We start from the raw sequence: 25,578 nt of genomic DNA, 5'->3' as shown, positions 1-25,578 counted from the left end.
TCTAATTTTTAGTCGTCAATTATTCAAAATATTTTGATTAAAGCCACTCCAAAATTACCATAGGAGTTATATTAAAATTCTTACCACACTATATACTATATTGGATATAGTAATTACTGGTTAAGGTAAATATAAGTATATACTATTTTTTCCCTACCTATCTCGGTATATATAAAATAAAAATAATATTTTTAATACATACAGGTATTACACACAGAAAGTATAATTTTACTTGGTATTAAATATTTTAAAATATAACGTGGAATAAGACTAAATAATAATAAAAATTTTAAAAACATTGTTCGCATTTAAAATAAGCTTAATTAAAAATAATAAAAGTTTTATCAAATAGGTACATCAAGTCATAAATATTGCAAATAAATCGCAGAAAAAAATTTAAATAAAAACAGTCTCTAAGACGATAAAAATATTAAGAATTAAATGGCAAAATATCGCCGAAATAGTTAGTGTTTACATCAAAATATTTATTTACAGTCTAATCGGAAAAATTTTATTACAATTTAATCCATTTTAATATTATCTAGTGATATATGTTGAGTCGTATTTTGCAGCCAACTATAGATAATTTTGTAATTTTGGTTCATCCAATCAACATTTGCTTGCGCGTTTTCAATTGATTGCATTACACTTCGTCTAGCTGAACCTAAGTGATCTTGTTGATCTTTATAAAATTGCCATAACTAGAATCAAAATGAAAATTTAAAATAAAATCTTCAGCTTTAAAGACATTAATTAAAATATTTCTGTTATATACCTCAATCAAATCATTTTTCGTATTGAAATGATGGGTAACTGATTTTACAATTTCACTGATTACCGAAAAACTCGACGATAATCTAAAAAACGTCAATACAAAAAAATAGAGTGAGACATGAGATCTAGTTTTTGTGTATTGTCATCTGTCTTACGAGGATTTAAGAGTACGCCAATTGTCACGCACATAATTCCATGCAACTTCTTGTCCAGCTATTTTATTAGTCAATGCGTAAAAAACTTTAGATAAATCTTGACTTTTAATAATAGAGTTATTTTGCAAAGCATAGTCAAGAAACCTATGATAAAAAATACCCTTGAATGAAAAGATCAATTTTACATCATAGTGGGCGATGGCCCTCTTTCACATGTTCGGAAAAAAATACTCTTAAATAATAATAAAAAAAAAATATTCAACTTTTCTAAATACCTAGTCAAAATCCATGTTTCTCTACTACAACCTAGAGCATCTAATAACAAATCTTTTTCTGACACAGTTTTAGTCAATTTGTACATACTCCAAGTGAAATCCCATTCTTCTTCACCACCATAGCTAATCGCTACACAATAAATGATTGCTTTCAAGTTTGGTGAAATTCTAATTGAGAAGATTTTAATCGAATGTTAATTTAGATAACAATTAAATTGTTTATTGAACATTCTTTACTCACGGATTATTATTTTCAGGATGAGGAGTTGATCTCCAATTCTGAAACTGAACCACTGCATTACGAATACAATCAATGTGTCCCAATTCACATGCACACGATAGAGTATTAAATCTCTTGTAAATTGTTAGCTGATCATCTCTTGTACTATCTGTGAAGCCTAATTCCTTATACATTGGAGTAATTAAATGTAAAACATATGCCTGAAAAAATAAAACTCTATTTATATTGATTTGGAGATAACTAACAATATTACCTTTAATTTGTCATAAGCGGGAGTTTTTATAAGCATTTGGTGTAGGTAAATAAATGATCTATAAGCGGATTTCCAAGGAGCAAACTCTGTTTCATGATACAGATATCTAGTCATATCCAAAGATGTTTTATAGCTAAGATATCCAGCTCTCGCAAGAGACATAGCGTCATCGATTAACTGGGCTCGGTTAATAGTTCCTAGAAAATAATTTTTTTTTTTTATTATCTAGTATATTTTTAATGAAATTGAATAATACCGATATTTGAAAACATTTCTGGGTCATTCAAGTAATTAATCAGCATTTCCCAGTTTTTCAAATCGTAATTTACACGATAAAAACCAGTTTCATTAATGTTAAATAAAACCCAGTCCTTAGAAGACACTCCAGTTTCAGTCAACATCATAAATTCTTGTGGTTTAAACCAATGGGAAGGTTTAGTTGTCGAAAAGTCTAATTTTGAAGCAGTAGTGTACGTAAGTGGTATCCACCAAAGAAAACTTGATTTATCATTTCTTTCATAACTTTTAGGATCATAAAGAACAAATCGACTCTACAATGATTAAAATTATATGAATTTTTATACTTCTCCGAATATGTTTAAGTGAATTTTTGTCTAATAATTAACCTGTGAAACTATTAATGAATCTGAATTATAATTTCGGGTGACATTAATGACTGGAAAACCTGGCTGTAATGTCCAGGTATCCATTATATCTTTTATAGTAAACGTATAATCCAATACTCCACTTTTTTGAGCTTCCTCGGTTAAAGATTGCCATAAATCATTTTGACATGCATTCTTATATAACCTAATAAAAAAAATAGACACATATGTATGAATATAGCGTGACTCAGATTTAACTGACAACACTTATAAATTTTGATCTAGTTATCATTTTGTTGAAAATGTTTTTTAAATATATATTCCCTTCTTAGCTTAAAAGCATTTTTTTATTATTTATTTTTAATAAGAAAAAAATATTTTTTCAACATTTCAAAATAGCTATTTGTTTAGCCCTTTTGTTACAAAAAATATTGATGGGTCTATAATAATTTTAGGAAAAGTAATCACCGAGTTGGGTTTATAGTGAGGATCGGTGAAACTTGTACTAGTGTACATATACTCTGCCTGCGTTCCATACCAATTCAATGTATTACAATGCTTTTAACTCGATGAGCACATGTCCTAAAATAGTTATTTTGTATATTTTTTGTATAAAAAAGGTTAAAGAATGTTTTTTTTTTTTTAGAATTTGAAAAGAAAATTTTATTAGTAATAATTAATAAAAATATATGGTTTAAGCATGTTTATAAAGGTAATAATTATTTAAAAATAAATTGAATAAAATGATAATTGTATCAAAAGTTATTAACACTGCAAGTTGGGTCTGAGACACTGTATAAACAAACATTAATCAAAGAGTAGATGCCATTGTTGTTTTTAAAATGTTACAACTATAAGATCAATATAAAATAGCAGTTTATGAACGCATAAAATTTCAAAATCACTAAAATATTTTTGATAGAATTATTTGGTTTTTCAAATATGGCAAAAATTAATTTTTATAATTATAATTCCGTTTTATAACGGCAGTACATTAAGATTCATACGAGCTATATAAAGAAATATGAATTGCTTTAGTACTTACTTCGAGCTTAAATATTTAGTTAACCCTCTACGAAATACTTGTCTAGTTAATATATGATCCATCATTCGTATTATTGATGCCCCTAAATAATACTATATTTTAAAAAAATCTCATATTTAAACAATAAATTATGTTAAGTCACCTTTATCATAGGAAATACGGTCGAATATTTCATTGATTTCTTCCGGTTTTGACACACGTGCTGATATTGGATGAGTAGATTTCAACGAATCCATGAAAAATACACTCTGTATGCTACTCAAAACAAACTGCTCGTCCATTTTCCACCAAGGTTCTAACTTTATGTTTAAAAGTTATTTTATTAATAAAAAACTAAACAAACAACCAAAAGATAGTACTTAACCTACATGGTCAACACCTAAGTATTCAATGTAAGTAGCGAAACCTTCATTTAACCATAAATCCGACCACCAATCAGCAGTTACCAAATTTCCAAACCATTGATGAGCCAACTCATGTGCAATGACTGTGGTAACTTGTTCTTTTTGTAAATTTGATGATACGCCTTCATTATATAACATTAGAGTTTCTCTGAAGAAAACGTGTATGAATAATTTAGTATTATCAAACACAAGACAAACTTTTCTTTTAAACAAACCTAAATGTGACTAAACCCCAGTTTTCCATTGCACCACCACCAAAATCAGGTAAAGCAATCAAGTCGATTTTCTTTAAAGGATAAGGAATAGAAAAGAAATCTTCATAAAATCTGAGTATTTTAGGGCCTATTTCTCGAGCATAATTGGTATGTTGTAATACTTCACTTCTAGCCCATACTCTAAAAGTCTCTGAAGACAAGTACTCAAAATCAGATATAACGAATGCTACCAAATAAGTTGACATAGGAACAGTTTCTTCGAATTCGTCCCATTCGTAAAAAGACAACAATCCAGGCCTATAATTAAATTGTCAAGTTAGATTTATTTTAAAACGAATATTACTTTACTTACAGTCTTGGTAAATTAGAGTTACTTCGAAGACCAGAATTTGATATAGAACTCATGTGTGCGGGTCGAGCAATTGTAATGGAAAATTTTGCTTTTAAAGCGGGCTCGTCGAAGCAAGGGAATGCTTTGCGTGCATCTGTTGGTTGAAATTGAGTTGCAGCTATCCATCTATTATAAATAAATTTTCAATATTTGAGTGATACTTACTTTTAAAACAGAATTATTACCTAGTAATATTTCCAATTACATATGAGCTTTTATAAAAACCTTCCATATTATCTTGCAATCTTCCAGTATAGTTAATGTAAATTTTGTATTGAAAATCAGCAGGTTGTGTGTCCTTAAACTTAATGATAAAAAACTGTTTTGATACATCAATTTCAGTACCTTCGATATTTACAAAAATACTATTATCATCCTTAATATATTCATCAGGGACTATTCTTGGAAACCTTAAAATGATAAATTTATACATCATCAATTAAAAGTAATAGGTATGCGAATGTTATTAATTAGTTAAAAATTGATTCACTAAATCATAATATGAAATAAAATAATGGAAGTATATCATACCTTGAAACTTTACATTCCGTCACATTTAAGTCGACGGCATGTAGAGTAATACTATTTATGGGGGCCGTGACATTGACGACAATGCTAACTTGGCCATTGAATGTAGAATTTCCAACCCATAAAAACGGCACTATTCTTAAATTATAGGAATCAGGGACTACGACTGTGGGTAATCTAACATCTGTAGTTCCAGTATTACTTTCTAATCTTTCGTAGTCTACTCCTCGAATTTCATCCAAAATATATTCAGTGGATCCTAGGTAGTTTGATTTATTTTGACACAACGTCGGATAAAAAACAAAGAACAGACATATCATACAAAGTAGAACGAAAAATGCAATTGAAGAAGCCACTATAAATAAAGGTAGCCTATAAGCTTTTTTTCTTGCAGCATATGTTGTATCACTTTCCATAATCTCGGCGGCTTCATGAACGCTATAAAACAATTTTTTCGGATATAGTAAAGTTAAGTCACTGAATGTAAAAAATTGTTCACGAATAGTAATTAAAAGAAGAAGTAACAATTTTAACAGTTTGTATGATTATAATTATATCATTTGATAATTATCAAACCCACCTAAACTACACAAACATTTAAAATGCTTACAGGCATATAGTAAGATATATCATAACTACAGAGCGGGCGTTAGAAATTGCGGGACCTAGTGCAAAACAATTTTGGTGGTTCTTAAAATGTTTTTTAGGTAAAAAAGAACCATGAACGAGGAACACTACGCACACTTCTTGCGCCTGTTATAATATAATTGTAGCAGCTTAAAACTAAAGTATTAAAACTAAATATTAAGTGCATAACTAAGTTCTCGCTGTTTTTTTTTTTTATAAAAATGTAACATAATAATAATAATATATATATATATTCATATATTCATTTATAATTTTTATATACGTAATGAGAAAATATGATTTTATTGAATAAAATGTTAAAATTTTAAAAAAATAACTTTTTCAATCACTGATTTAAATGTTTAATTATTTTTATTAAAACGACACGTTTTTAATTATTCAATTTTATTAATATTATAGAATAAGAAAATTGTTTTATATGGACTGTTCTAGAACTGAATTATTAATATATGACTTATTATATAATTATTACAGTTTAAGAATACAGCTTAATTATTAGAAAAAACTTGATTTATCTTAACTAACAACCCTAAACGCCAGGAATTAATCATAAGTGTAAATCATAACAATCAAAATCAAAGATTTTTAGAATTTTAAAAAATATTAACCTCGAGTGATCAATATTTATCATATAATCTCCTATACGATGTCCGAATATATACTTGACTCACATTATATAATTATTAAAACTATGTAAATCATACATATAATTTTTTTTTACAAAATTTACTAGATGCAATTTAAGTTTAAATGTTTTTATAGAAAATTTCACTTAAAAATCATCATTTAATTTTCAACTATGATAAATAAAAGAACTCAGTTTGTTATGTTTATAGAACGTTAAAAAATGATAATTCCAAGTTTAGCATTGCAGTTTTAAATTAATGTATTATATAAATTTAATAATTCAGATAAATTATAATTTAAATAAAATTAAAGACTGAAATAAATAGATTAATTTTAAAAATTTAATATTAAATTTTTGTTGTTTACATGAAAAATTATTTTTTATTGAAAATTAATTTGTTTTCAAAATTATTATCAATATTAAATACAAAATATTATTTTTGAATCAAGTATAAATAGTTACCGCAATAAGAATCGCATTTTATTGTTGATTTTTAACTAAAAACAAAAGCAGTAGAATAAGGTACTCTTAAGTATAACAAACAAATTTTGGTAGTCTAAACTGGGTTTAGTTAAACCCAAATTTTTGTCATTTATCTATTTTGGTAGCTATCATTATACCTTGACATATATTTTATATAGGAACTGTAATTTTTTTTTAAATAAACAATATATAATTTAAATGAACCCGTCAAAACAAGCTATCTTCTTTTTTTATCGAAATACATTTACATAAATTATTCTTAATTTATACTTCTCGAATGATACTCATTTTAATGTTTTTGTGGACGCTTAGTGTAGTGCAACTCTTTTAAACGGATTTAAAATCAATTGTTTAAAAACATGTTTTATTTCATAGGAAAAATTAAATGTATTAGCAGAGTTCCATAGCAACATTGAAAACTTAATGATACGTTAGTTTTATTAAAATTAAGTATACAGGAGGAAAACGGTATTATTCCATTTTTTCGATTTTGATTCTATGGATATATTTGATAGCTCATTAGCAGTTTTATTAAATGACGAAATCCATTCAGTTAAACATTTTTCATCTCGCTAATACTGAAATGCCTAATTTTGTTTTATTATAAAAGGAATAAGAATTTATAACTCTGTGTTTTTACTGAAAAATTTACAAAAATAGACTAATACCAATTACACTTACACTTCATACACCTCAAGTAATAAAATAATTTATTTACGCAGCTAAATAGAAACAATAAAGTCATCAAGTTACAAATTTACAGGAATGAATATTGAAATAAAAATCAATCCTTACAAATTAAAATATTATAAGACTATAAATAATTAAAAAGTATTTAACCTACGTGATTAAATTCAAATAAGATTACATAGAATAATAATAAAATATTCTTGTATATTATTTATACATATTTTCATGTAATTTACGTTTAAAATAATATAGAAACATAAATTTTTGATAACAAAGTTTATACTGTATAAATAAAATTACTTTAAAAATAACAGATGATACCATTTCTTGTAAACAGAATTTTTGATGATATTTGAGCGAATATGAACAGTGTTATTATTATAGTGCTACATTTATTTATACATTCATTATAGACGTAACTAAATCAAGTAACTAAGTGTTATAGAGTTGAAATAAGATTGAATAAAATCTTATTTCACAACTACAGTTTTGCTTTACAGTAAAATCCATAGCGCTAAAAATAATAACGGTGACCAAATTACCATTTTCTTAGTGATCGTTAAAAATATGATAAAACTTTAAAGCTCTGACAGTCTTTTAAATTAATGTAAATATGCATTATACAACATGCGACACAAAGTTTATAAATTTGCTCAACAACAATAATTATTTTAATACTATTAAAAATAATCATTAAATCATGCACAAAAATACTGAATCGCAACTATCTACTGCGTATAATTGTGAGGATCGTACATCATATTTGTGGCATACAGAGGCAGTGGACTATTCACGGTTACATGCTTGGTCTGTAAACATAAACAAAAAAGATTACTTGAACTTGTATTTCATTTGGAGTAAAGTGATAGGGTTAGTGAACAGCAACAGTCTTCAATAAAGGTACACAACGTATTGTTCAGCAGTAAAGTCTGCAACCAAAACCCAAATGTAATGTACATAAAAACACCAACGACTCAGTCACGATAAATATGTATCACTTTGATGAATATACGGCAGAAAATAAATTATTTAATAATTAAAAATAAAATACTTTTAAATGTTTTCAAAAATAATTAAAATTAAGAGAATAAACTTTACAAAATAATTATTTGAATGATGAGTGTCGTATATAAATGACGCTCAACACAGTTCGTGCAAAACATTAACGTCGTACCATCATCCCTTCCTTATTTATTTAAAAACACGTGTATAACGTATAATGTTTCAAGAATATTAAATGTCTCGGGTAAGACAATATAATAGACTACTACCAGCATACTAGAGCAAACCAGTTAGAGTAAAACGAAAAAGCCACACAAGACGATAATAAAGGTAGTAAAGGATAAAGGTATTGTATATTATGGATATTTCATAAAATTATTTAAAACCAGTATTTCACATGAGTTTATGATATTGAATGAATATACAAATTCACTTTTGTAAATTAAATGAGTTCATTAAATAAAAGTTGAAAAAAATAATATTTGTAAAAAATTAATAATAACATAATTTATCTTTTTCAAATGTATACAAATCTCTCGCAATAATAAACAGTAAACGTTGAATAATTTAAACTGTTGAATGTATAAATAATCCTTGCAGGATATATTTATCAAAAACGTTGATAAAATCTTTATACTCTCTCTCTCTTTCATAAATATAATGTTGTATTTGTTCCTAAAGCTCCTAAAACGTAAGAGTCAATGAAATGAGATAATATTAATGTATAGTGTGTACAATATGAGGGTATGAGCGGTTGTAAGTATTTTAATCTTAAATACTCATTGTCTTTAATAAGCAAACTACCGTTTTTCATTTCAATATTGATTGAAATACTAATTAAAATTAAATAGAAACAGTGAATACACTTTGAAACATTCAGACAAGTCGTTTAATTAGTAATAATTTGTTTTAGTTTGAATTTAAATGATTTGAAGAATACAGTTTACACTGAATGTTTATTGTATCCTATAAATGTATTTTACAATCATAACTTCACACTTATAAAACTAAAAAGCTTGATTTATTTACAAAAAATTCTAAAAAGTAATATTAAAGCATAACAATACAAATTGGCTTTTAATTTTATGTCAGCTCAGCTTTATATAATATGTGATCAATTAAAAAAAAAAAATTCAGGATTAATTGTTCTAAATTATTTTTTCTACATTATTTAAATTCGGGAAGTTTCCAATATTTAAGAACTGAGAAAACCAAACTGATACTACAAAAAAATTTGAATGTATATATTCGAAAATATTTAAATTTAATTATTTGAGTAAAAGACATTGTTATAAGCAATATACTACTCACAAAGTTCTTTTATTTTATTTGAATAGGACGACTAAAATTGATGTCATTGAATTTTTTTTTATAAAGTATGAGTAGGAGTATTAATTTATGAAACGGAAACATCTAACTAAGGCTTAAATTAAAATATACTTACAAATAACTAAAATTTAACAATACAGTTAGTTAACACAATAGTTGTACATTTCTTAGTTAATGCAATATTTAGTAATAAGGAATCAGATAAACAAAAATAATTTAAATAATATTAAATAGTTTTTGTAAAAACATCATTTTTATTGAATAATATTTCATATTAATAATAATAATATTTAGTTAATTTATAATAAACATTAAGTTTATGTCAATTAATATATTTAAGTTAGATCGATAAACGGTCTAACTATAAATATTTAAAGTGCAAACTGCATACGACCTTGAAAATTAATACTAATTCAATTCAATACTTTGGTATAATTTAAACGGGAAGCTTCGAATTTACCGCACTATAGTAACCATTAAGTATAGCATTTTCACGTTCATGATTGATAAGAACTTCTAAGTAATTCAAGAAATTCACAACAATCCTTGTCCTAGATTCTACACATTGGCAATGTTCAATAAAATAATCAATTTTTAAGACAAAAAAAATATTCAGTAACTTAAATAATATAATTTATTATAGTAGTAAGATGCGAGTAAAAATTTTAAAGACTCATGATAAATTAATTCTTAAAATTTTGATTTATGAACAGTAAGTTATGTTTTAAGACTTTAGTGCTTTAGCTTTCTTTTATTCTCAAAAAAAAATTAATCAAACATATCTCATAAAAATTTGATATATCTATAAACGAACCATTAGGAAATACCACATTAAAATATTTCATATTATATAAAATTTGTATTATTTATATGAACATATTGAATATCAAGATTATTAGAAAAAAAAATTATTTCTAAGGGTAGATTTTAGAAGTAACTTTTGTAAGTTAATTGGGAACTTATAATTTTTACTATTAAATAGAATGTGGTCTAAATAAAATGTTGACTAGTCGATAACCAGTATTGTACTAATTTTTGAGTTGTACTATTTTTAGTTATACTCATGAGGGATGCGTGGAGTGGACGAATTCTTTTCTGTGCGTTATGAAAAAATCGCTAAACACAAACCAGTTCTTCAATTTTTCTAAATCTTTAAATACTAATACCTCAAAAACTTTTTTTAAGTTATTTCATTGGTGTTTTCACAAATAAACACTTGAGTAAATTTTTTATTTAAATTGTCATTTTTATACCATTTTGAAGTCTAAATAACCAGAATGTATAACGAGAAATGTGATGTTTATGTATAAAAAATGTTAACACGTACATTATTTTATGGGCAAGTTATTTTAAAGTAATTGTATGGTACAGAACGCCTTTAGAAGGATCTAGTTGACCAGTTGTTACAAAGATCATTGATTATACTATTTCGTGGGACAGCTGATCACCAACATCTTGCTTTACTCACCCTCTTGCCCACCTATCACGGCAAATCGATGACCTCCGTGTCGGTTTCCATCCGTGTACAGTTCATTGTCGTAAGTCAGTCAGTCAATTGTTTTTTGTGTCACTTTTTTTCTGTTGCAAGCGCCTTCGCTTGAATAGTAAATTGTTCGCCCGTTGCACGCCATAGTTTTTATTACTTGTTTGTTGCACCCTTGTGCTCAAGTTTTCGTGCCCTTGCACGCCACCAGTGATCGGGCCTTGACCATCACTAAACATTATCATTGCCGTAGTCTCTTCTCATCTGCTATTACGTGCCAGGATTTACACTCTGACTCGTCATACTCAGATGTTCGACACTATTACCACAAGATCTCATACAGTCCACTCATCACTATCAACAACTTCATCTATACAGCTGAGTTTTATATTATTTTTAATGTTATTTATTGTTTGTTTTAATTGAGATTAACTATTTGTTTTATGCCGCTTCGCCGGCCACTAGTATTTAAGGGCCCCCCGTTACCCCTTAAATTTAAGATACTCTCTGAGGAATTTCTAATATATGTGATTATTTGTTATTTAATTATTGTCTACTCTCGTTTACTTATTGGATGTATAATTAGCCGTCATCTCCTAGGTGACCCACTCCCGCATCAATAATAACGCTTTTTAAACAGGCTTAAGGTAAAACGGCATTCTAGTGCGGTGCACAACTAGCCGTCCTACAGTCTAGCTGCCTCGTACACGACAGTAATATTTAAATTCGTTTTGTTAGCGTTGTCATAAATCATTTAATTGTGCACATATAACTAATTTTTTAGAATATTTTATTATTTTTGATATTTAAATATTTATTAAAACTATTGTATTTAAGAGGTATTTATAGAAAAACACAAATATAAAAATCTTTTTTAGTTATTTCTTATTTAATATTTAATAATTTACTAATTAAATATAAGAGAATTTATGTAAAATATAGTTGAATGGACTAATCATTAGTCATTAGTTAATTAAAATTCATTAGTCACAAATGAATTTTAGTGTTTATAAAATAAAACAATGAAATAAAATTATTGAATATCTAACATGAACTATTTCAAGATATTCCTAAAAATTATAATTATGATATATTTAATAATACAACATTTTATGTGTTTTTATTGGGAATAATATTGTAAAATATCTTAGAAATTTCGAAGTCAAATTTTTCAAATAAACATTCAATATTTTTCAAATAAGTGTTTAGTTTATTAAAAGTTTCTTTCGCCAAGGCTTCTAAACCTTTCGTGTTATTTATAAATTTTCCTAGTTTCAAAATTGTTCCGTTATACAAATTATTATTACATTTAGACTGGTCATTTGCTATATTGAATAAATCAGTTTTATTGTCTTTAAATTTATCTAATTTAGGATCCATAAAATATTGAAGCATATCCTTTAAATTTTGATCATTATCAAAATGAAAAAAATCTTTAAATTTTTTTACTAAACTTGTGACTGATTTCCAGAGATCATCCCAATATTGAATATTCTGCTTATCATTTTTAGACTCATAACCTATAAAGATTGAAATGAGTAATTTTATTTGAACAAAAAAAGATATTCTTACAGCATCAATTAAAGTTTTTCTATAAGTAATTAGTTCTAAATACTTTTCATTTTTATCAACCCACACACTCATAGCTTCATGGTATACTTGAATTAAATGTTCTTTGTAATCAATCCATTTAATAGCTGAACAATTTGTAAAAAGTGTCAGTATAGAAGCTTCATTCAAAATTATATCAAAGAAAAATAGATTTTGTGGTGTATAAAAATGAACTTTATCTTCTTTTATATTTCCGAATTTTTCTTGAATAGCCTCATCAAGGCTTTCCAATTTTGGATCAATCGATTCAATTGGCTGGTTTTTATGATCTGTTTTAGTACATAACAAAAATTCTAAAAACCTTTTATTCTTTTTATCTTTTTTGAGGTAATTTTTTATTTGGTCTTTAATTAATCTGATAGCTTGAGTAACTCTTAATCTTGTAAAATTCATTTTCGTTATTTCATAATGATTTTCCCAGTTTGCTATAGGCTGATTAAATATATCAATTGAATTTGAAAGTATACTAAGCTCCCATAACCACCAAATATTGTTATTGGATGGCAAACTTAATATTCGTGCGATTCGCTTGCCGAATTCTTTGAAATACGCTATGAATTTGTCATTGATTTCTATTCTTTGGTTTTCAATTATCCAATTTTCAAATGCTTCTAAAATATTTTGTATTTGTTCTACAATATCTCTTGGAATTTCAAGAACATCCGCATTGATTCCATATGTAAAGAGTATAATATTAAATAAAAAAAATAATCCTACCTTGGCTGCTATGTTCATGGTCAAATAGATATTACCTAATTAGATTGATTTATTTTACCTTTTTGGAATTATGTTGCCTGATACGCTATTGAAAGGAAACTAAATACATAAGTTATGAACTCTTCTATTTAATAAAATTTACAACAAGCAATTTAAGTTAATAAATTGCTACAAGATTTGGCATATTTATCTTAAAATAAATCGACAAACAGTTGTAAAAACAAAAAAGTAAAATTTTATTATGGTGTTATTTTAGCATATGTTAAATTATTAACGCGTAAAAAAAGTTTTTACGCGTTATTGATGAACATAATAAAATCTTAATTATATTAATAAACACACCTAAAAACAAAAATCATATATTATTACTACTACCTTTGCTATAATCATGTTTTCAATAAATATATCCTAATGAAATTGAATTATTTTATCTTTTTGGAATTTAGTTACCAAATACACTACTATAAATAGCGTATTTGGAAGTATTACATTATTGAGTGTATTACACCACTGTCCTTGTAATTATAAAGAAATAATAATAGGTTAATAATAAGTTACCCCTACTTTTTAATATATTAGCTATTTAATATTTAGAAAAATTGAAGAACGGGTTTGTGTTTAGCGATTTTTTCATAACGCACAGAAAAGAATTCTTCCACTCCACGCATCCCTCATGAGTATAACTAAAAATAGTACAACTCAAAAATTAGTACAATACTGGTTATCGACATTTTATTTAGACCACATTCTATTTAATAGTAAAAATTATAAGTTCCCAATTAACTTACAAAAGTTACTTCTAAAATCTACCCTTAGAAATAATTTTTTCTTCTAATAATCTTGATATTCATTATGTTCATATAAACAATACAAATTTTAATATGTTCATTGTTATGGAAAAATTTGAGTGTCCCCACTTTCTAGTTTGGATGCTAAGTATATCTCTGGATCGCGGCCGTCCACCGAGCACCGGCTGCGAACGGTCTCCCCGATTTTTGACGTCCTACGCTACACTTACCCATTACGTCGTCATTGGCCAACAATTATTTTTTTTTATGTAAATTTGCACATAGTAAATCGTACTATTCGTATTTCGACTGACAATTATTAATAAATATGAAATATATTTATCAATATATAAATATTACTGGTTAATAACTTTTAAATACAGTTTACTTAACTGGCTGAATAATAATAAGTGCCTAATAATTATTATTATTAAATGTATTATAATACTTGTTTAGTTTATTTTGTTGTGTATTCTATACCTCCTTAAAAGTTGACACATGTAATAATAAATAAATAAAAATAAAAAAGTATTGATGTAAGTATAAACGAACCATTAGGAAATACTACATTACCTTGATACGACGGTTACCTATTCTAGTCAAATAATGGTGAATCAAAAAAAAATGCAATCATCGAAATTTTAATGAGAACTGTATTATATACATTAAAATAAACATTTTGTAAAAATTTGAGATTTAAAAAAAAAATTTTACTGGAGCTCAACGTGTTTTTAGTTTAAAAAAATGTAGAGCTTACTTGAGGCCTACTAGAAATATAACATATAATGACGAGTGTCAAGGTAATATAGTATTTCCTAATGGTACATTTATATTACACTTAATTCTTCATGAAACAATGTCTTATTTATTTTATTTTAAATAATACAAATTTTAATCTGTGCATTTTAATTAAAAAATCGTTATTTAACGAATAAATGAGGGGATGTAGTATTTTTAATAAATCACTCTGTATTTATTAACATTTTGAAAATCTATTTCTTTGTTTCTCTATTAACAATGTAGTATGCTATTCGGTTTCCCGTAAAATTATCACCGGTTCACTGTTCTGTAGTACAGTAGCCAATGGGCAAGTTCATTTCTGGATGCACCCACACAAAATAGTAATTAGTTAAAAAATTTAGCAAATCTGTTTTTAAGTGAAATTTTTAATACAAAGTTATAAGAAATAAGTATAACACAAAATTTCATCCTATTTTCTCATTGTTTTGTATACATTTGATTAATCAACTAATAATAGATACATAATATTAGTAAATAAACTAATTATAAATTAAATAATTTTATTATATAAATAAACTAAGAAAATTATAATAATACTACTAACAACATTTTCCATTAAAAAGTTTTTATGAGTTGTATAAATTCTAATTTTTGACGTATGCTTAAAGAATGGCATTTATTCTTATACACTCTAACTCATATAATACTCATTAAGTAATTTTCCAGGATTTAGTCTCATCGTTCTCGCCGCGTGTCAAATAACACGTTTCCTTCCGCTCAGGATTTAAGTAGAGCCATACAAGTACCCTCATGAAACCCTAGACATGCTATAAGGTCAAAATATTTTTAAAAAAAAAAGAACAATATCTTGCAAAATGTCAAACAACATGGAAATCCGCGTAAACAATATTGGACATCCGGCCAAAATACCTTATTTAAATATAGTGAGATATCTAATTTATATATCCATTCAAATTGAGTTATTGATGATTAACAAATACGTATTTTGCTAATTTTATACTTGTGTAATCTTGTAATTATAAATGAAAAAGTAGTAAAATATTTTTACACTATCTAATAAATAACTAAAATAAATAAATATTTAAACATCTTTATTCAAAATCAAAAGTGAAACCGAAATTAACATTAAATTAGAAAAGCTTTTATAATAGGATTATATACATTAATGACATTAAATTGTGAAACAAACCAGTGGCATAATCAAAAGATGGATAGTAAACATACTCTTCCTTAGCTAGACACTTGACTTATTTGTAAAATAATGTAAATTTAAGTGCTTTATCAGACGACATTTTGAATTGAACAATGAAAATAAATAGTTTCACTTAGTCCTTTTAAAAAATCCCAAGTCCGCCGTTGATACAACTACACGTGTACACGTCTAGATAAAGCAGAATCAGGCCTTTGGCCTTAGGACCTCAAAGTTTTTTAGAGCTTAGATTTTTTCGTTAAAGCATAGCATAAGACCATAGTCTGTAACCCAACTACTGTCGAACCTGACGCAACGTCATTATGGCTGAGGGAACCAGTATGGATGGCAAGATGAGCGTCACTGGTAAAGTTTCCGTATGGTCACCCATCAGCAAACTGCACAGTGGAACATTAGCGCTAAGGCGTCGACTGAATGATACATTGCATACCACACCCCTCAAAGTGCAACATGAGATATATAACTTAAATAATGCTTATTATATTGGGTGTTGACTTGTATGTTAAACTACCGTACCACACAATATCTTCGCCCGAGCTTACACGTGTAGTACATCATATAATTGTATGCTCCCACGCAAAAACTATATACTTTTCTTAATGGATATTAGTGAACAATGGCACTTTTAACTATTGGCTTATAAGATCATAATTTCTATACTTTCCATCGAAAGTTAAATTAAAATAAAAATTCTCAGCTTCGCATCGAAGCTAATAAATTGGAATAACTAGAAGATTTTAGTACGACGAGGTGCATAACTACTAACACAATTTGGTACGCAATTGATTCTAAGATATGTTTTCTTTTGATTTGTATCTAACATATGAATTTTTATTTAAAAAAATAATTTTCATTAAAATCTTAATGTTATGAATTATTTGATAAATATACTTTTCCAGATTACATACATCTAATTTTTCATTTAATAGAATCATGGTTTAAAGCGGTAAAACAAAGTGGGTGAACAACATAAAAAAAAAAAAAGTTCGTATTAACCCCTTGAAAATGTTCATAGAGTAGGAAGGGACAAACTGATACTCTTAAGGTTTAATTAAATCGCTTAAAGAAAGTACCATAAAAACTTGAAATTCAGTAGAAATACTATTCGATACATCGAGACCAATAAAAAGATAATAATATAATAATACATATTAATTATTCTAAGAACTATTAATTAATTAAAATAAAGTCGAATTTGTCATCTTGTCCCACTCCTGGGTGTCTAGATAAACGAACTCTAAACGATAGAAAAGCCCGCAAAAATAAATTCACTACAGTGAGCAAGTCTTAAACATATTTACCAGTGGAAGACATTCTCTTAATGCGGATTAATTTGTGCAAAAAATATAAATAATCATACCAACACTAGAGAACTAAAAATGTGTTTTAATAATTACAGTTAAAATGCATAGAAAAAGTTCAATAGTATGCTCTTACCATTACTACTGTATCCATAAACGTAAAAAAAAATGCTATAAAGTTATTACCGATAGATTTCCGAGCAAATAATTAATGAAAATATTGAAACCAATTTATTATTTATAGATTTATTCTAATCTTAAGTCTAAAGTGTTTTAACACAATACGTTTTGGAGCATTATTTAAAATTTATACGTGTATCACACATGGGCGAGATATGAATAAAAAACAACAACGGCGGCGCACGTTTCGATTAGGTGGAAGAACGGCGCACACTGCCGGCGTAACCGCTGTGACGTTGTACGCGTCCCTCCAAACAGAAGACCCAAAAAAACGCGTTGTATGACGCCGCCTGTCGTCAAAATTGAATAGCCACAGCGGAACCAACGTGGGCTCATTATAATAATACTAATATAATGTAAATAATTTATAAAATAACGATTAAGACTACGCCGTACGCTGGCCACGAGCCATTGACTACGAGACGAAGCAAAAAACGACACAGTCTGATATCGCACACGTTTTTTAAAGACATCCTTGTACTTTTTCCACGATCAAGTAGATATTAGCACATTCAATGATTGTACATTATGATTCAAAATAATATTCTAAAGTATTACAACAGAGACGGTTAGTGCTTCGAACTAATTTCAAAGTTTTGACAAAAGTATTCTGTTAGCGTCGGATTTCCAAAAAATACATTTTAATTACACGCTACATACACCATTACCTTTGTTTGTGAATTTGCCATCAATATGATTAACATCAAAGTCCCCGAATTCGCCAAGATAACTTCATATTCATATTCATTATGGTGATTTATTGGTCACATTAAGCATAAAATTTATTAAAAGGTTTATGTCAAACTTTTTTTATTTTACTAAATATCCCTATTTAAAATAAATATTAACACTGAGGTAATAAAAAATCTAACAATTCTTTTTATTTTTTATACATTTTTAGACCAACGAAAAAACCAGGTAGTTGCTCGTAACACTTGCAACGTGAAGATTATTTCTTTAATTTTCAGTGACGAACAATATTAATTATTAAAAGTAAGTACTTCGTATGTTATTGAGTATTGAGATGCGAATTGTGGTACTTTTATTATAAGTCCGTCGACTGTAAAGTAAAATATGAAAAACAGTTTTCACCATAAATGCCGTTGTTTGAAATAATTCTTCGATATTAGCCCATCACCATTATTGTGATTAAAACGAGATATGTCACTTAAAAAAATAATTTTGACAATGACATACTTTTAAATTTTAATAAGACAATTGTAATTTTGAGTAATTGTAAACGAAGTTTTTAACCGACATTGGACACGCAAATAATTCTATCGGTTTTATCGCAGATTGCACTTTGAAGGGCGTTTGACGCGACCAACATGGACCCCTTTGAACAGAAGTAAACAACAACGGTGATTCCCGAGGGTAACCAGGTGAACCGGCGACGGGTTATACTACTGCACACGCATTATGACGATCCCCCTTTATTTTTAGTGGGCGCCACTTCCACTCCTACCCTAAATATGTATATAGGAGGGTAGGTATATCTATGACGATCACTAGTCGTTATGTGTATGAATAATATAACGCAACCGTAACAGTAATGAACGACAGGATGAAAAAACAGATAGACTAAGGAGAAAACGATTATTGTATGAGACATTGCACGTGACATGACTGTTATTTTATTATGCGACTCCGCGTTAAACCGTTATGCTTTTTTAAAAAAGTATATCGAATGATCATTATATCCAATAATCAACTAGTAACTGATACTAATAAACATTAACCCTATCAAACGAAAAAATAAAATTTTCTAATCAATCTTTCATAAAATAAATTACCAAAACGAGCTAATTTTGTATTCATTTCAAAAGGGTTCGGTACGTTAAAAGTTAAATTTTTTATTTAAAACCTTGTGAAAATAAATTATTTAAAATGATCTAGGTTTAATAATATTATTATAATATCAAATATAATTGAGTAATTTATCAGACCAATTAATTCAATGATCTAAATGTAAGTAACATAAAAAATAAAATTCAACATTTTCTAAAAATGTCCGTCATAACCTATAAGTTCTAAAAAATATATTTAAGTTAAATATTATTGTAAAGAATTTTCAAATTAAGTATCAAGTTAAAAACTATTTACAATGAGAAATTACAGATTACAAATTAGAGTAAAATTTTTAATTGTCAATAGATTTTATCAAAATATATTGTACTACTTAATTTATAAAAAAATATAATAAATTAATAATTTTCGGATTTTTCTAAAAAACCGTCCACAAGTTATATATTTAATATGATACGGCGATATGACATTTAAACTAGAAAATAAATTATGATTTTGAAGTTATTTTAGGAGAGGGGGTTCATAACACACCCTTTTAGATTCACCACTGATTTGGGAGACTTATTTAGAGGAACAAATAGTAATGAGTAATTTATTCACAACAAAACACAATCACAATCTCACTATTACAAAGTAAATTTAAAAATCGAATTCAAATAAATATAATTGTACAATTGTAAGTATTTAATATATCTCAACGAAATATCACAGTAATGTTTGAAAAATTAATTTTCACGTAAAGATATAACAAAATAAAATAAATTAAATTAAATTTTTGTATCACATTGATAAATAATATTTATATATTGGAGATAAATTAGTTTTTTTTAATTTTTATCGACTAAAAAAGAAAACAGGAAGTATTTGACAACCGTAATTAACTATGGATGTCAACCGGTCCTACGGATCAACCTCAATAACACGGTTCAGTTCAGTACGAGTTAGGTCTATTGTTATTCAGCTCATAAAAGATAAAATTTTGTATTACACTTGCAAGTACAAAAATGTTTTATTTAAAAGTATTTCATTTATAGTTAATTTTTTAATTGATTTTATTAGAAATAAATTATGATCTAACTTGATATTAAAAATTAGTTTTGATTTACATTCAAAATTTACTTTTTTAATAAATCGAGACTATTTATATTATTTATTTTATAATTTCTATCACAAACAGTAACCTTAAACGAGACATTTGCATTTAATTGCTACCATAAATATCTTTTTTAATATTGGTTCTATTTTAAAATTCAAAGAATTTGACCTTTTTTTTAACGAATAAGTCATACAATATGAACTATTTTACAAAAAGAGAATTCTCTTTTCTCTAAACTAAGCTTATCATACTTTATATAAATAAAAAAATTTAATATTTTACATATGGAAATATAAAATAAAATTTTCTAGGAAAGGGAAAATCTTTCGAAATTTTTCTACAGATTGCATTCTATTGCATACTCTTTAGTATTCATATATTCACCGCCGTTATTGTTATTACTAATAATGCACATAATTGAACAATTTCTGTATCTCGGTTACTAAAGTAATATTATCATTATATAATATCATAATCATAATAATCATGCATAATCAAAACAATTAAATTTAAATTTCATAATACCCACTGTTATCAATAAAAGTAAACGATCATTTTTATAGATTATGTTCTGTAGATTTGTTTTTTAATTATCTAAGATAATCGATATCAATTACTATAGAACGACAGTAATATGAATATCTCAATATGGATTATAATACTATTAATTATTTAATTTTAAAATGCCATTTCAGTGGCGTATTTTCAACAAAATTTTGGAGCGGGTTTAAAATTTTGTTTAAAAAGGGTAGTAAATATTTTTCTTGGTTTACCCATTTGCTTAAAATGAATAGTGGTTTTAGAAATTTTAAAAGTTATATTAAAACAAAAAAATGATTATCAAAGTGATTTGGAATAATATTCCCCATAAAAAAATTTTTGGTTGTGTCATTCATATGATAATTGGTACATTTTTTTAGTTAAGCTATTAGTTATATTAGATTAATTAGATTCTGGAGTTATTTGCCCATAGGCACTGATCTTTAAATTCCACAGCACCATAGAAATTAAATATTATAAGTAATAAAAATATTAATGTTTGTGTACTGAAGTCTTTATAAATTTGAAGACTTTATAATCTGTTTAGGTTTGAAAAATATAGTTGCTAAAATATTATAACCTGGAAATATTCTTATTCTATAGAATTTGTCATAATAATTATCAAAAATTTATTAGGTATAATATACAAATCCTATTTAATTGTAGCTCGTCCTTGTCTCAATATCTCACTAATTAGTTGTAAGACCAAGAGAAACATTTAACCGTCAGATTTGTATAATTTTTTTCGATTGTCAAACGATACATTTATTAATTCAATTACTAATACGAATTATTCTAAAAAATAAATGAAAAACGATCATTAAAATGATCCGATTACAATTGTAATAACCGGAATAATTCGATTATTCTCATAATTGAATAAATCGATTATTTTCATTAGATTAAGCTCAATACTAGTTATTACTACTTCAAAATTTTAACAAAAAACTATAATGAATAATTGAATTTGTACCAAGCGCATGATGGCACCTCTTAGAATATAAACAAGTTTCGCATTATTCTCAAATAATATTGTTTTGGAACCCATACTCAAAAAATATTTCTATATAAATTATCCACATTTTTTTAAATTAAAAATGACAATATAGTAAATAATGTATCGTTAAAAAATAAATAAACGGTATGTTTTTTCCTTAAATCTGTAATTTATAATAATTTGTAATGTAAAATAATGTGTAATGTAATATAATAATTTTCTAACCATCATCAAATCTAACAAGTTTTATTATTGTATATGATGTGTTAGTTGTGCGAATAAACTTAATTATTCACACTTGCGTTTGTTGTCGTCAAAAAGAGTACACAAAATCTAGAACCTACTTACGTCATATAATTTTATCATTTGTGCTAAAGCCAAAACTTAAAAAAAAACTGTACAATTTTTAAACTATATTTAACTTTTGAAATATTAATTGTAATTTATCGCTTTGTTAATCAGAAATCAATTATTTTTGATCAAATAGTTAGAGATTAATTACATAATTGTAAAATATTTATAATCAGTTGAGGGTATTCAACACTTTTCTGGGGAGAGTTCCTAAAGAATAAAATTTACTTAGAATATGTATTATAATATGTATTATCCTACATATTAAATAATGTGAAAATAACAATTTCTGGGGAGAGAGTTAATGGGGTCTGGACTACCTGTAAATACGCCACTGTTTATAATCAATAAAACAAGCATGATTACTAAAATAAAAAATTTGTTTTTGTTAACCAAACCGAAGATTGGTTTTTTACAAATTTTTTACAATGCTTTAAAAATTAATGTACTTCAAATTAAAGTAGTGTCGCTTGTATTTTCTATTGTATATTTTCAATTGAAAATAAATTGTTATTGTTAACTCGAAGCGACCGAAAAGACCTAAACCAAATAATATCAGAAAAGTAAAAAAAATTGTAAATATCTAGCATATTACTAGTCTAAGTAACACGTTTGTATAAATAGTTAAAATACATATTCAAAACTTAAATAATACTTACTTGCGAGACTGGACGATAAACTTTTTAAAATTTGTCTGAACACATTGATTTAATCGTTCGTTGAACTTCAGATCTTCAGATTTTGGCGGATACATTGATTAATTTTTCTTTATAAATATATATACTAAATCATAAATAACATTTAAATGATTTCCTTCATTAAAAAATGTAGCTATAACTGTCTAAAATATTTACAAGATAGGATAGTTTCACCTAGAGTATGAAATTCAGTTACTTAAACATATACTTTAGACTAATGTTAAATTGATTAGGTCATAGTATAGCATTAGTATAGTATAGCATTAAAGTGTATTATTATTATACTTTATCATCCTGTCTTAACTTGGGATTCCCAATGGTATTTAACGATCAAATAATATCTTGTTACCGTTTTGTAAACAAATGGTACAGTATAGAATATATCAAATTAGTAGATAATCAAAAACTATTGAAGATTATATTAATGTATTGACACGAGTATAGACAAAGTATGTATACGAGTACACAATTAAAACTTATTAGTTATTAAAAAAATTTAAATGCTTATTCATTGCTAATTAAAAGGATTTTAGGTTCGTCTAAGACATCAGTTGCATTTAAAGATAATATTGAACGTATTAACATAGATTAAATACACATGTATTTAATCTATGGTATTACCTATCAAATTCTGAATTGCAACATGCGATTTATACATTTTTCCTGGCTTTCGAAAAGATAATATTCGAACACAATCTTAACTACTTATTTTTTAAAGTTAAAATATTTGTATATAATTTATTTATCTTAAAAAAAATTTCAGGTAACTACATTTAAATATATCTTTAATTTTGCACCTTAAAAGGTTAATTGTTATGAACGTTTTCAAATGTTTATTTTATTGTTCTAGATGATACTAATCAAATTATTGAAAATGATGAGAACAACTGAACGTTTTCTCCGAGTTAATTACCAATGTTATATGAGATATTATAATTTTTTAGCTTGTTTTTATTATACTCTATATATTTGTAAAATAATTCTAAATTGGACAACCAGTAAAAAATTGGTCACTTTCAAATTTATCTATTAACTTCAGATAATTCAATAAAATGACGTTAGATATATGATCTACTTCGAATAAAATTTAACAAAATATCCAATTTTAAGTTCTTGAGTTTACAAACGCTTAAGTGTTATATTTAAGAGTAATCAAATATATACTTGACGGCTAAACGTAAGTTAATTATGAAAAAAAAACCCAGCACAGGGGGGTCGCAGCACAGTGGTGTCGTGGTATAGTTGGAACAAGTATAATGATATCTGACAATTATTAAAATCACTATCAAAAAAAACGCTTCGATGCAAATCTTTAGATAGTGTTAAATTTTAAAAAAATTGGTGTTTTATTCCAAAAGCTACATGATCTGCTGGTTCCTTATTAATATCTCGATTAAGATAAAGTATGTCGAACGAAAAAGGGTTTATTAAAAAATATTATTTCTCAGGAAAAAATTGTGTGGATCCATCAAAAGTTAAGTTGAAAAAGTTAATTTTTTGTGAAAAAGTTGTCATTTTAAATCCTCTCCTTTGGGCAGATAAAGGGTCAGATTTACAAAAAAAATATACGAAATGATAAGTAAAAACATCAAACATCTATATAAAAAAAATTATATTGATATGTTCATTTTTGAAAAAGTTACGGCACATTTTAGTAAAAAAAATTGAAAAAATTTCGAAAATTAGCGATTTTTAAATTTGTAATTTTTTTGGAGGTTTCCCCCATTTACGGGGAACGGGGGAATTTTTTTCAATTTTTAAGGGTAATGTCTTCGACTAGATACGATTTGTGATTTTTTGACGTATCGTTGAAAGAAATCCGTTCGGTGAGAGCTGAGATAAAGTGGTAACAGACACAAAAAAAAAAAAACACATCATAGTAAAACCAATACCTTCTCAGCTTCGCATCGAAGCTAAAAAAAGAATAAAACAATTTTTTGTGAGAAAGAAACTGTTTTTTACATCTCTAGTTATTATTATATAATATTTGATTACTTATTACTTATTTTATATGTTTGGTTACATCATAATACAGCTGACTAATCATATGCTATTATGAATTTGTCCGTCAAATATTATCTTGATAATAACATAAATAATATTTTAGCACAGTAATGTCTGAGTCATATAAATTTACTTGGTAACATAGCTTATAACTGATTTTAAGAACTTATTATTGGTAAGGTTTGGCTAGGTTCTCAGTTCTTTTTCTTTTTTTATCAGAAATGGTTTTGAATTGTGTTCTTTTTTAAAAGGTTCCAATCCTTAATCAGAACAGATAACTAAATTAAACTAGTAAAAATGTTTATATTGAAACTAGGTAGAAAAGTTAGTATGAATTAACAATTCAATTAACTAAAGATTTTGATAGT

At 26.4% G+C, this 25,578-nt stretch overlaps 1 protein-coding gene across 5 annotated transcripts; it reads right to left on the bottom strand.

The window, feature by feature from the left end:
• Positions 1-207: 207 nt before the first annotated feature.
• On the bottom strand, positions 208-23,427 carry LOC126906263 (aminopeptidase N-like). Of its 5 annotated transcripts, none has more exons than XM_050686692.1 (17): positions 17,675-17,929; positions 8,171-8,264; positions 4,890-5,324; positions 4,544-4,768; positions 4,320-4,484; positions 3,968-4,264; positions 3,717-3,900; positions 3,491-3,647; positions 3,349-3,430; positions 2,325-2,508; positions 1,955-2,249; positions 1,699-1,895; positions 1,446-1,645; positions 1,205-1,372; positions 930-1,073; positions 776-857; positions 208-701 (listed from the first exon to the last, which is right to left on the bottom strand). In XM_050686692.1, exons 2-17 carry the CDS (start codon positions 8,185-8,187, stop codon positions 522-524), a joined length of 3,012 nt encoding a protein of 1,003 aa, XP_050542649.1. In that variant the 5' UTR covers positions 8,188-8,264; positions 17,675-17,929; the 3' UTR covers positions 208-521. The 5 variants fall into 5 exon arrangements, with proteins under 5 accessions (XP_050542649.1, XP_050542648.1, XP_050542647.1 ...); XM_050686691.1 differs by lacking the exons at positions 8,171-8,264; positions 17,675-17,929 and adding exons at positions 6,625-6,659; positions 7,636-7,674; XM_050686690.1 differs by lacking the exons at positions 8,171-8,264; positions 17,675-17,929 and adding an exon at positions 23,168-23,427.
• Between the last annotated feature and the right edge of the window lie 2,151 nt (positions 23,428-25,578).

The sequence above is a fragment of the Daktulosphaira vitifoliae genome, unplaced genomic scaffold (genome assembly GCF_025091365.1).
Source record: "Daktulosphaira vitifoliae isolate Bord-2020 unplaced genomic scaffold, ASM2509136v1 Scaffold_4, whole genome shotgun sequence".
NCBI lineage: Eukaryota > Metazoa > Arthropoda > Insecta > Hemiptera > Phylloxeridae > Daktulosphaira > Daktulosphaira vitifoliae.
This window is presented reverse-complemented; position numbering and strand designations above follow the sequence as displayed.